Genomic DNA, 12,742 nt, shown 5'->3' with positions numbered 1-12,742 from the left:
AAGGCTGCAGTACTAATGTTCTTGTTGCTGCATGCTTGCTCTTCTCTCTTCCTACTTTTTTCTTCAACTTTTTTTTTAATCTTTTTTTTGCTTTGTCTATATACTTAATTACTCATTGTATATTTTGTTAGTTATAATAGTTTACATTTTTGTTAATTAGTTTTTTTCTCCTTATTTTCTCTTTTTTGTTGGGCTGTTTTTAGGTTTAATTAATTAATCTTTTCGATGGTTACTCTTGTTGTATCTTTTATATTTTTATTTCAATTAATGAAACCAAATGAATATTTAGTAAAGTAGAGTCTATTGTATTTGGAACTCTGTCCTTTACTACTATAATAACAAAAGGTAAGTTGATAAAGATTAATGTATGATTCGTTGGACTCAGAATAAGAAAATATTATGGTAATGACTTTTGTATATATAGAAGTTTTTTTATAAAGAAATGTTACTAGTTAGTATAAAATGGAGAAAAATGGAATGTATGACTTTATTTAGTATATAATATTTTAGTTAAGAATACTGAATCAATGAGTCACAATAATTAATATAAGTTCACAAGTTACTTTTTAAATTGTAAATTTAGACTACTAAATAATACAATTGTTTGGTAATCTTTTTCTATAGAAGTAATACAACATTTTTTTAAAGCAAGTAGTAATTAGATTATATTAAAAGTAACTTGCATTGAGTTAAGCCAAGTTGAAATAGTTTTATGTGGCTCCTTAAACAAGAATTCATAACTGTTCTTTTGAGTTCGGAGAGTTACAATAATTGACTTTTGGCAAATTGTTTTCTTCGTAAAAGAATTTTATTTTATGAGTTTTTTTTTTGTGTTTATTTCGATGATTTGTAAAGTATTTGATGAATTGAAATTATGTATTCTTCACGTTTTCTCTTAGACGAAATATTTCAATTCAAATTTTTAATAAGACATACAAATGTTTATTGTTGGATTCGTATCTACAATCTCCTAAAAGATATTGGAGACAAAAAATCATCTTCATAATCGATTCAAACACACCTTTATCTATTAATAAAACAATCAACTTGAAAAATATTAGGACATTTTGTTCGACTATTGGTTGATTTGGACATAACACAATAATTGAGAGATTGTATCCTTGAATGTAAAGGATATGCATTTTTTATTTATATTGATTGTGAAAAATTATTGTTGTTTTGTGTAAAATATTTTTATAATATTTTAAACATGTCTACAAAAAATCATATAATTTTTTGAATAGTACACATGAATTGACGTACAAAAAACAGTTAAAAAAAATTAGACTTAAAAATAAGAATTTTTTTATATGAATTACAAATAAAATGTTGGATGTTATTTAATTTTTAAAGAAATTGATATCTCATTATTAGATTTTCTGAAAAAGTAATGATTATTATTACAAAATTTTTATAAAAAATCCATTGGATGAGATCTACAAAACTTGTTTCATACCAAAGAATCTTGATTCTGCCAAAATAAAAATTAAAGTACGTTGGAAAGCCAAATCTGCATGTGATATTAAGATTTTATCCAGTGTATTTTTGGTCTTGATCTTCCAATTTCAGAATAAATAAACTTTAATAATTCAAAGTTAGATGGAGAGGGAAGTAATTAGTTATTATTCTAATACAGTAATTTGAATTTGATACTTTTAATTGTTATTAACTAAAGTTTATTAGTTATTTATTATTATATTTTATTAATTTTATTTAATCATTTTATCTCTCAAAATAAACACTTCTCTTATTTGATATTTTCAATCTTTCATCTGCACGTAAGTTAAAATTGAAAAGATAAAATTTTATCTCAATCTGATAGAAGCATTTTTATTAAAGAAGTGGTTCGAAATATAACTACTTAAAATGAGTTGTTTTCTCATTTCTGATTTAGTTTGTGATTAATTGAATTGTTTGTTGAGCAATTTTTGGTGCAGGGTAAAAGATAATGAGAAGACAAAAGATTTTTGAATATAATTATTTTAGTAAAAATAAATAGAGTTGGTCAAACAAGGGTGGAAACTTATCCAAATTCATTAATTGTTATAGAGCTCAAATTGTCAGGCAAAGATGAAAAGGCTAAAATGTTTGACTAATCTAAATCAATCTAGAATATGTGACCAATGATATTGGTTACATAACACTTGTTTGTGTAAAATATGCAAATTATGTCAGTGGAGTGTATTTAACGATTGTTTAGAGGGTGTAGAGTTCAGCCGCATAATAACATATGTAAATTTTTGTTGGTCCTCACTTAAATATGGAAGGGTCGGAATTTGGATCTTAGCACAAAGCAACTATGGAAGATCAAAATATGATATGGTACAAAACTCTTCTCCATGTGAAGTACATGTCAACAATCAAGTTTGTTATCAATAAGACAACAAAATCCTATAATATTTGGGAGGTTAAATAAATTTATAATCTTCATAAAAAAAATTATTTTTTTTTTATTTTTATAAAAATAATTAATTTTTTTTCTTAAAATTTTCTGTTTTCATTTTTAGTTCCTGATTTTAATCAAATTATTATCTATCATTCGAATTTGTGAATAGTTTTTTGCACTAATGTTTATAATATTATAAGAAATTTTTCTACAAAAAATTATAATTTTTTTAACAAACGATAAATTAAATATGAATTTTTAAACTTTAAAAATTTTAAAATTCATATTTAAGTCATTTGTTAAAAAATTCTAAATTTTTGTAATGTAATTTTTAAACATATCATAAACATTGATAAAATAAACTCGTATTCATTGTACATCTAAGGTAATGAAGTATATGCTCGACTCTTTTCTCATGCCTCTATGTAGATGAAGAACTATAATTTGCTAATAGATTGACATAATTAGCAAGGTATATTAGTGCTCCAATAACACTAAAATATGGTACTTCAAGATCAAGTAGTTATTTATCATCTTTTCGAGGTCTGAAAAGATCTTTATATACATCTAGTGATCTCACAACTATGGAAGAACACGACACATGAGATTTGTTCATTTAGAAATGTTTTAGCACTTTTCTATATAAGCTTCAAGCAATCTATAGCTCTTGAAAACTCTTCTAGAGTTCATATGATATTTATGTAATCAACATACACAACAATTATAGCAAATCCATTTATAGATATTTTCATAAAAATACATGGACAAATTAAATTATTTTTATATCATTCCCTTAGCAAATATTCCCTTTGATGTAACAATTGCATCTAGATTGTTTTAGCCTATAGAAATACGTTTTCAATTTCAATGAATAATCTTCGTGCTAGCATGAACCTTATGCCACAGAAAAATTAAATCCTTCTATGAGTTTCATGTAAATGCCACTATATAGGAGTCATACAAATAAGTTGTAACATCATCCATCATGTGCAAATTTAGCCTTTCATTTGCTACGAGGTTAATTAGGTATCGAAAAGTACTTGCGTCCATTACAAGAGAGTATGTGTGAGGAGAATTTCCAAAGTATATTTGGAATTCTTTAATAGCTATATTAATATAGCAAAATTAAATAACATAATGTATCACTACTTGGGTTTAATTTAAACCAATGTATATGTTAAGTTATCAAATGTTACAATATTTCTCAAGAGTTGTTTTCTTTCATTAATTGGTATGAGTATCTCTATAAATAGAGATGCTTTAGAGGCAGAAATAACAAGAACAAAAAAACAAAAACAAAAAACTCATGTTACATGAGTTAAGATTTTGTCAAAAAAATTTATGAGTCATTTCTTCTTTTCTCTAGTGCACGAGAGTAAATGAAGGAACTTTATTCTAATAACTATCATCGATCCATAGGTTTGATGTGAATGTGCAATTCACTTCAAGGATTCTAAAGTATCATGAAGGGGATTCGCCGGTAAACCCGTTTGCATCCAATATATATAGATTGGAATGGGCGAATCGAACCTAAAGTTTAGTGTGATACACACGCTTTGGAATTTATTGGTGCAACATTCATCATCAAATTTCTCCTATTTTTGTTCAAGATTTGCAACATACCCCAAACAAAAGATCCAACAACATGTCTTATCAAAATCAATCACAAGTCTTCGCGAAAACCCCTGAGCTACAAGTCGAGCTTTGTATCCCACAATTTTGCAATTCTCTTTTGGTTTTTCCACAAAAACCCATTTGAAACCAACTGGTTTCACACCTTCAGGTGTTTAGACTACAAGTCCAAAAGCAATTTCTTAGAAAGCGAGCTTAATCCAGCTTCAAATGCATCTTTCCATTTTGGCCAAACGTCTCTTTGTCTACAATCCTTAATGGACCTTGGCTCACGATTACCATTTATCACATTTAAGGTTATGTTATATGCAAAAATATCATCAACGTGGATTTCCATCAAATTCTATTAGTGACGTAATTTATTGAGATCTCTTTATTTTCATGAATTTCAGGTACCTGATCAGTCTCTACTAGTACTGAAATGTCAATTATATTATAAGATTCTTTTAGAGTTTTTATATTCTCACTTGGTCCATATTTCATTTTAGCTCATTTTCTTATTCGAAAATTTCTATCTTTGGAACAGACTAGTCTACCACACTTCAGACACTATTAAGACTCATGTGCAACATTGGATTGTCCAACATGAACATCCATTTTTATTGGAGCATTAGCAACTGATATGTCTGTTTTAGTCACATTTTTTGGATCAGTGAATGCATTTGGTAGTCGATTTTCTAAGATTTGCAAGTGGATTGATTATCTTTTGAACTTACAGTTCACATTATTTGGTTCAAGGATCGAAATGAGACAACGAAGATTCATTCAACTAATCTCTTTTTCTAGTTGCTTATTCATTCCCTCTAATGCTGAAAATTTTGATTCATCAATATGAGAATCAGCAAACTGAGCTGTAAATAAATCTCATGTTGTTGGTTCAAGATATTTTATAATAGACAAAGATTCATATCTAATATTTATATCCAACTTTCTTTGAGGTTCCACATTTATGCAATTTGGTGGAGCAATTGGAACATACGTCGCACATTCAAAAAAAATTAGATGGAAAATATTAGGTTCTTGACCAAAAAATAATTGTCATAGAGAAGAGTTATGATAACTTATTGGTTTGATGTGAATCAATATTGCAACATGCAGAATTTCATATCCCTAAGTGGATATGGGAAGTTTGCATCTCATAAGAAGTGGTCTTACAATTAACTTTATACGTTTAATAAAGGATTTTGCAAGTTTTTTTATGTATCAACATGTGCTATAGGATGTTCAATATCAATCTCAATAGACATACAATACTCATTCAATGCTTAAAATGAAAACTTAGCAACATTGTCAAGACGTATTCTCTTGAGGAGATAATCAGGGAAGTGAGCTCCTATTTGAATAAAATGAGCAACTAATCCCGTGAACGCTTGATTTCGAGTTGAAAACAAGCAAACATATGACTATCTAGTTGATGCATCAATGAAAACCATAAAATACTGAAATGGTCCATATGGTGGGTGTATTGATCCACAAATATCATCATGTATACGTTCTAAAAAATTGACCGATTCACTTCCAATTTTTGTTGGTGATGATCAATTTATCAATTTCCCTTGAGAGCAAGAGGTGCACGAGAATTTATTTGATTGAAGAATCTCATGACTTCTCAATTGATGACCATATTAATTTTTAATTTTTTTTTTTTTTTTTGCATCATTATAGACTTGGGATGGCCCAATCGGTCATGTCAAACAACAAACTAATCATCATTTGTAAACTTATGGTTTATAATTACATGCGCTTCAATTGTAATGATATAAGTGTAGTACAATTCATAAGAGAAGCATAAAAGTGTAGTACAATCCATAAGAGAAGCTTTTCCAATACATGTGATTTATCCAAATCATTCTGTTATACAAAAGTATTCAATACCTCATTCATTTCTTGTTTTAATATGGAATCTATTTTGATGAATATTCTTGAAACTTAATAAATTTCTATGAGACTTATAAGAATATAATGCATTCTCAATATGTAATTTTGTTCCTCTTATAACAATACATTAACTATTCTGGAGCTTTCAATTATCTTTGTAGTGTCAGATATGATACTAAGATCAACTTCTCATTTCACTAAATAAGAAAAATATTTTTTTATTGTTGAGAATTGTGTGAATAGTTGCACTATCAACTAGACACATATCTTTCGTAATTTGTTCTAGTAACAACACTCATTCTATTAAAAATAAACAAAAATAGATAACAAAGAAGTAAAATAAAAACAAAATAGTTATAATATGATAAAATAGTTATTTAAACAACAACCAAATTTAAGAAATTTATTATCATTCAAACGTAAAACTTTATTATTATTATTATTATTATTATTTTTATTATTATTATTATTATTATTATTTTTATTATTATTAAAAGTATAAGAAATTCATTTCTTTACATTTTCATCTACAATAAGATAAATAAGATTCATTTTTCTTTGTTGCTAAAAGTAAACAAGATGCTTTTGTGTACGACAATTAGGAGCTCAATTACCTCTAGTTTTACAATGATAGCAGATACTTCTATTAATTTTGTTATTATGTCCACATTTTCTTTTTCATTCTTTTCAATATTTTTTTTCATTCTTGGGAAAATAATGTGTTGTTGTGTATTCCACCGTTATCATGATTCACGATTAAGACCGCAATCGAGACCACGACTACGACCACGGATTTGCCATTGTGGTCGTGTGTTGCTATATTCACTTCTGAAAATGGAGCAAGCATAAATTGTTTAAAATAGAACTTTTACAATGAAATACTCATTTTAAAGTGATTCATGAAGATGGTAAAAAAAAAATATCATGACTTTTGTCTTTAGATGTTTTATTCCATTCTTTTATAGTATTATCAAGATTATATATACGCATTTGAATGAATTTCAACATCTAGCGTTCAAGGTAAATAATTATTTCTCGAAAGTCAATGTTTTGTAAGATTTGACATACTTAGTATTATTGTAAAAGTGTAAAATTAAGCAAGCTAAATGAAAATATAAAATTGAGAACAAGAAAAAAAAAATTAGTTAAACAAAATCAATCAAATTCAACTAAAAAGTATAGTCATGAACAATTAAGCTACAAACCGATATGGAGCAACAAGAGCATTACTCAACTCTTTAAATTTTCAAATTTTCAGCATGTCATTAGATCGATGAATTCAGCAAAATAGAATAAAACACACCGAAAATTCCTCTAAATTTAAGCAACACCAATATATTCTCCATATATATACCTCATCAATCTAAGAAGAATCAAATACTTAATAAAAACAGAATTATTGTATAATTGGATTTAATAAATCAAAGCAAAGTAGACAACATAACAAGTAAAAAGGATGAAAGACAATATCAAAGAACAAACAAAGCAAACTTACTAGTAGGAACCAATATTATCTCATGTAAATAGAGCTTCGTGATAACGTATTAAAAATAAACGAAAAGAATATGAATAAGAATGATAGATGAGAGTTTTGTATTATTCAATTCTCAAGTATATCTTTACAATAAAAGTGTGTTCTATTTATAATATATATGGCTAAGTGAATAATCACTTTAAAGACTACTAACACCACGAGCAATTATTAGATCCATTCACTTGTGGGAATTAGAAAAATATAAAGACAATAAGATGGACATCCACTAATTTTATTTATAATAAAATTTGAATTGTATAAATCTAATAGGTTTATGTGATGTACTTTTTTGACTCAAGGTTTATGCGGTGTACATGAGAAGCAATTAATTACATAGTAAATTATTATGAAATTATAGTAACCTATAATTAACATAAATATTTTCATTACTGTAATTTATTAAACGTCATTGATACTCAATAAATATGCATAGTAATAAAGGCTAAATAAAAAACATAATTATCAATCTTAGTTTTTCAACTTTGATATGTAATTTGATATATCTTTTAGTTGTCTATCGCTCAAAATTTATTTGTCTCAATGTCTCTCAAAGATATTATAGCAATATCAAAATACAAATATAATAATTATAAGGTATATTGTCGTTTTTTAAGTTTGATTGAATAGATATTAATTACGGAATATAACAAGCTCCAAATTGAGGTCCTTGTGAAAGATGTAATTGAAAGCTAATAATATCTTAACATGATTTAGCATAATATAAGAGTAATTAATTTGTAATTAACACTCAACTAAAATAAATAACTTATATTAACAAATAAAATAGTTCATTTATGATATTAAATTTGTCTAAATTGAAATAATAGACATAAATATATTTGAATTCTGTTTATTATGTAATATTATCAAATAATTGACATTATCAAACATAAGTACAATAATATTTTCCATTTATTATGAGAAATTGGGAAATTATGCTTATTATCGAAATTGTAATAATATACTTATACTCCTACACCAAAAGGGGCTTTCAAATTCAATCTAATGATCATTTGAATCACCAAAACTGTAATCTTAAAAAATCTCAAAACTTGTTAATGAATTAATTAAGATAATAATTTTGTATTGAACGGCAATGATATTCATAAACAGCTCCCAATGCAGAATTTAAGGTAACATACAACATAGTGAAATTCCATTATACAGCTTTAATGAGACAATAAATGAAAGAATATGTCCAAAAAAAAGTAATGAGCTACGGTCAAAGGAAACAATGGAAGGAATATCAGCATTTAAGCATATAAAACAAAATCATTATGTCTAAAATATAAAGCAATAAAACAATCAATCTGGCCAAAATTAATCTATCATGGAGGAAGTCCAAAACCTAAATGCGATCATTTTATTCAAACCAGCAAGGAATTCAGCTAATTTGTTTCACCTATATCAGCTTAAATTGAAACAAGTCAAAAATAGAAACCCTAAAAACCAAAAATCCTAAACGAATAAGCAAAAATAGAAACCCTAAATTAATAACTAAAAACTCTAAATTGAAGGAAACAATAATCATAGAAAGAAACAACAATGATAGAGAGAAGTAAACTTATAGAAATTGCTCTAAACGAAGAGACGAACAAAACGAAGAAACGACAAAAGTTGGACGCAAGGAAGAGAAGTAAGAAACGACATAAATTGCACTCGGTGGAATAGAAAGAGAACTATCAAAATGACTAAATTGTCCCTTAAGTATGTATACATATACAGTATATGTGTTTTGTATTTATATTTAAAATTATGTTTAAATATCATTTCTCATTCTAAAATGATAGTGAACATGATTCATTATGGTCATATTGATATTTCATATTTGCAATTTGTATTTGCATACATCCTTTACATTATCAAGATCTGCATATAAATTTTGAAGTACAACATATTACTCGAGACACAAATAAATGTGCAGAGCTCTTGACACATCGAAGTCATTCAACATCTTTTAACTTAATTTTCATAGTTTTTTTTTCTTTTATTAGACATTATAATTTATAATGATTCTCCTCGTGTAATTTCGACTAAGGAAATTTTGTTGTTAGCAACAACAAAAAAGATTCAACTCAAATCTCACAAAGATTTTGGATCAAATATCTCGACAATGTAAATATCTTGTTTTTGAGTAATATATAAATATTTTAGTAATATTTTATATCCTTAATGATTCTCTAGTATACAACTTACCTAAACTTTTTTATTATTAAAAAAAAATTCACAATTTTTATTCAACTCTATACAATGATGATCAAGTAAAAAAATTATTGCAAGACAACATTTAAACTTTGATGTTAATTGAAAGAAAGAAACAAATTATCATTAATCAAGTTCATTAAGTGGAAGACAAAAGAAACACAAGACACTACAAATACAATAAAAAGCAAACACAAGAAAAAAGGAACACAAACTAGTTTTTCCTAGATACATATCCTAATCTTCCTCTTTTTTTTTCTCCCTAATAAAACTCACCCTTTAAATTCTTCCCAACATTCACTCCAAAAAGGTCTCCATAACATCTGAATACATACCTCCTTCTGAATTCCTATACTCCACACCTTGTTGATCCATTGAAGTGGATGAAGATGATGAAGCAACTCTTGTAGGTAAAGTAAAACTCCTCTTAAACTTGTCCATTTTCCTCCCACCTTCATGGTGACTATCCAAGCTCAAAAACTCATTTGGGTTATTTCCACTTGCATTTTGCATGTTTGAACCATCTGAATTAGGATTTTGATTAAGAGGGTGATTATGGTTATGATTATGATTATGATCACCTTGTTTTCCACCTAAACTCTCTGGATTAAACAAAAGCTTAGCATCATCAGCTCTTCCAGTTAGAGCATTAAAGAAAGACAGCCCATTTGGCCATTTAATGTCATTTTCATGCTCTCCTCCTCCTCCTCCTCCTCCTCCTCCCATCATATCTTCAATTCTTGGAGTTTCTTGTGATGCATGAGGCATGAGGAACATGTGTGTTTCATCTTTGGTTTGTGGAAAACCAAGCCTAGCTGCATGTTGTTGAAAATTGGGTGAGGATAGCATGGAAGAAGGTGAAGTGAGTGATCTTTGATTCCAGTTGAAGAGTGGTGGAGGTGGCCTAATTGGAAGGGTTGATTGTTTTGAAGGAAGTGAAGTTGATGAAGAAGTGTTCCTTGTTGATGAGAAGAGTTGGGAGAGGTAGAAACCAGATTGGTAGCCTAATGATTCAAATGTGTGTCTCATTCTTAGGACAAAATGAAGGTCTTCTGGAATCTGAAAATAGAATCAAAAATATCAAAATATTCACAAAGTTGGAATATTGATATCCGTTCCATCAAGATTGATTGGTCTAAATTCAAGTTTGAAATTTTTAATTATAAAATTAAAATCTTCATTTTTTTTAAAATCCTTTGATCTCAATCGAACGGTCCATGATATCGATTGGAGTCGAATAGAAATTTCTAACATTCAATTTTTTGTCAATAACTTGAATCTCAAAAGGTAAAGATAAATGAGTGGATGAGATTTCTCAACAAAAGAATTTCACCTAAAAGATCATTTTCCTTACAAGATAGAGTTAAGAATAGATGTATGCAGCCTTATCCCCACACTCATAGAGACAGAATTTTGAGGTATAAGAAAACTAAGAATGAGTGGAAAAAAAATATGATACCAATGTACTTACAATCTTACAAGAACCAAGTTGAAGAAGACCATGTCCAGCTTGAATTACAGCTATGGTCTGGTCAAGGAAACAAAATAAAATGAGTTGAAAATCCAAAAACAAATCTTTGTGACCAATAATAATAATAGCAGCAAAAAAAAAAAACAAAGCTAACAATGATTCTGTTCTACTGACCTGAATCCCTGACTCAAACTGGTCAGTCCATTCAGGAGGAAGCTGCAATTAATATCAAAAGAGGTTGAATCAATCAATCATCATCAAATTAGCTACTCTTCATAACCATAACCAATAGAAAAACAAAGTTTAATTAATACTCTTGGGAGTGTAATAATAATGTAAAGTCTCTATCAGACTACTCACTTGATGATAAAATAAAAATAAAAATAATATTTTTATTTTGGGTGAAAAAATATATTTAGTCTAATTGGAGAAGTAGAAGTATGATTAGATATAAAAGAGGGTTTAAAAAAAATGCATACAGCATCAAAGGAACTCTGCCAATAGTTAGAGATATTGGGTTCACATTCTGTTGGCTCTTTAAAGACCCACTTGTGACACTTATCAGATGCAACTTTTCCCATCAACCTGTTTGAAAAGAAACAAATTCCACAACCAATCACAACACAATACAAACATGAATATGTGCTTGTGTTTGTAGTTGTGTATATTGTTAACATTAACTCCCTCCACAATCAGGTAGAAAGAGAAAGAGAATAAAACCACAACATAACAAACACCTACCCAGTACCCACCCTTCTCCATAATTATACAACTGAATGGACATTTTGCTGAAGGATTTTCTGACAGGATCTTCTCCATCAATATCTTCAAGACAACCTGAAGAACCTCTTCCTCTGCAAAATCCATCCTCCCACATCAACATCCTACACAACAAAAATTACATGTCAACTCATCAAAATTACTACAAAAACTAAACAATACCCAAAATCATAAAATAGCTAAAGACTTCAACTTTACATCATTTTCATCCTCATTGCTTCAAAATTAAGAATATGAAGAGAAAAAGGAGATAAAGATAAGACTCACAAGCTTCCATTATCATCTCCAACTTTGCAGCCATTACCACCTCTAACTCTTCTGCAAGAAATGAAGAAGACCCAGTTGAGGAAAAAGCAGAAAACATGACATTGAAAGTGGAGAGGAAGACATAAAGACACAAAGATTGAAACTTTATAGAGAGAGAGAGAGAGAAGTATATACGGGCGAGGACGAATAGTCCAGAAGACAGAGTAAGTCCAGTCTGAGTTAAGACAGACGGTTCTGAGGGCCTCATGAAGGGCCATCATCCCAACAGCTTCTTTGCTCCTATCTGATGCTGCTCCTGAGCCCACCATCTCTTTCTTTCTCTTTCTCTTTCTCTCTCTTTCACTACTTTCTTCTCCTACAGTGTCTGTGTGTGTGTGTGTGTCTATCTATCTTTTTCTCTCTTGAAAAAACACCTATCACTTGTTGTCCCAATTCTCTTTTTTTTATTTGTCTTTTTTGGTTTTCAATGTTTTCTCTTTTTCTATCTTAGCTACTATCTACTATGCTTTAACAACCACATAGTAGACCAATTCTTCATCCCACTCTCAATGTTGGTTTTTTATTTGGCTACTATTCTAGTACTACACTCTTT

General features: G+C 28.5%; 1 protein-coding gene across 1 annotated transcript; it reads right to left on the bottom strand.

Moving 5' to 3' along the window:
* Positions 1-9,734: 9,734 nt before the first annotated feature.
* On the bottom strand, positions 9,735-12,728 carry LOC101499116 (protein RICE SALT SENSITIVE 3). Its single transcript, XM_004488683.4, has 7 exons — positions 12,325-12,728; positions 12,151-12,201; positions 11,856-11,987; positions 11,583-11,688; positions 11,278-11,319; positions 11,104-11,160; positions 9,735-10,691 (listed from the first exon to the last, which is right to left on the bottom strand). The coding sequence occupies exons 1-7, from the start codon at positions 12,456-12,458 to the stop codon at positions 9,930-9,932; spliced, it is 1,284 nt and encodes a 427-aa protein (XP_004488740.1). The 5' UTR covers positions 12,459-12,728; the 3' UTR covers positions 9,735-9,929.
* Positions 12,729-12,742: the final 14 nt, after the last annotated feature.

The sequence above is a fragment of the Cicer arietinum genome, chromosome 1 (assembly GCF_000331145.2).
Source record: "Cicer arietinum cultivar CDC Frontier isolate Library 1 chromosome 1, Cicar.CDCFrontier_v2.0, whole genome shotgun sequence".
NCBI lineage: Eukaryota > Viridiplantae > Streptophyta > Magnoliopsida > Fabales > Fabaceae > Cicer > Cicer arietinum.
Note: the sequence above shows the minus strand (reverse complement) of the source record. Positions and strands in the feature narration are given on the sequence as shown.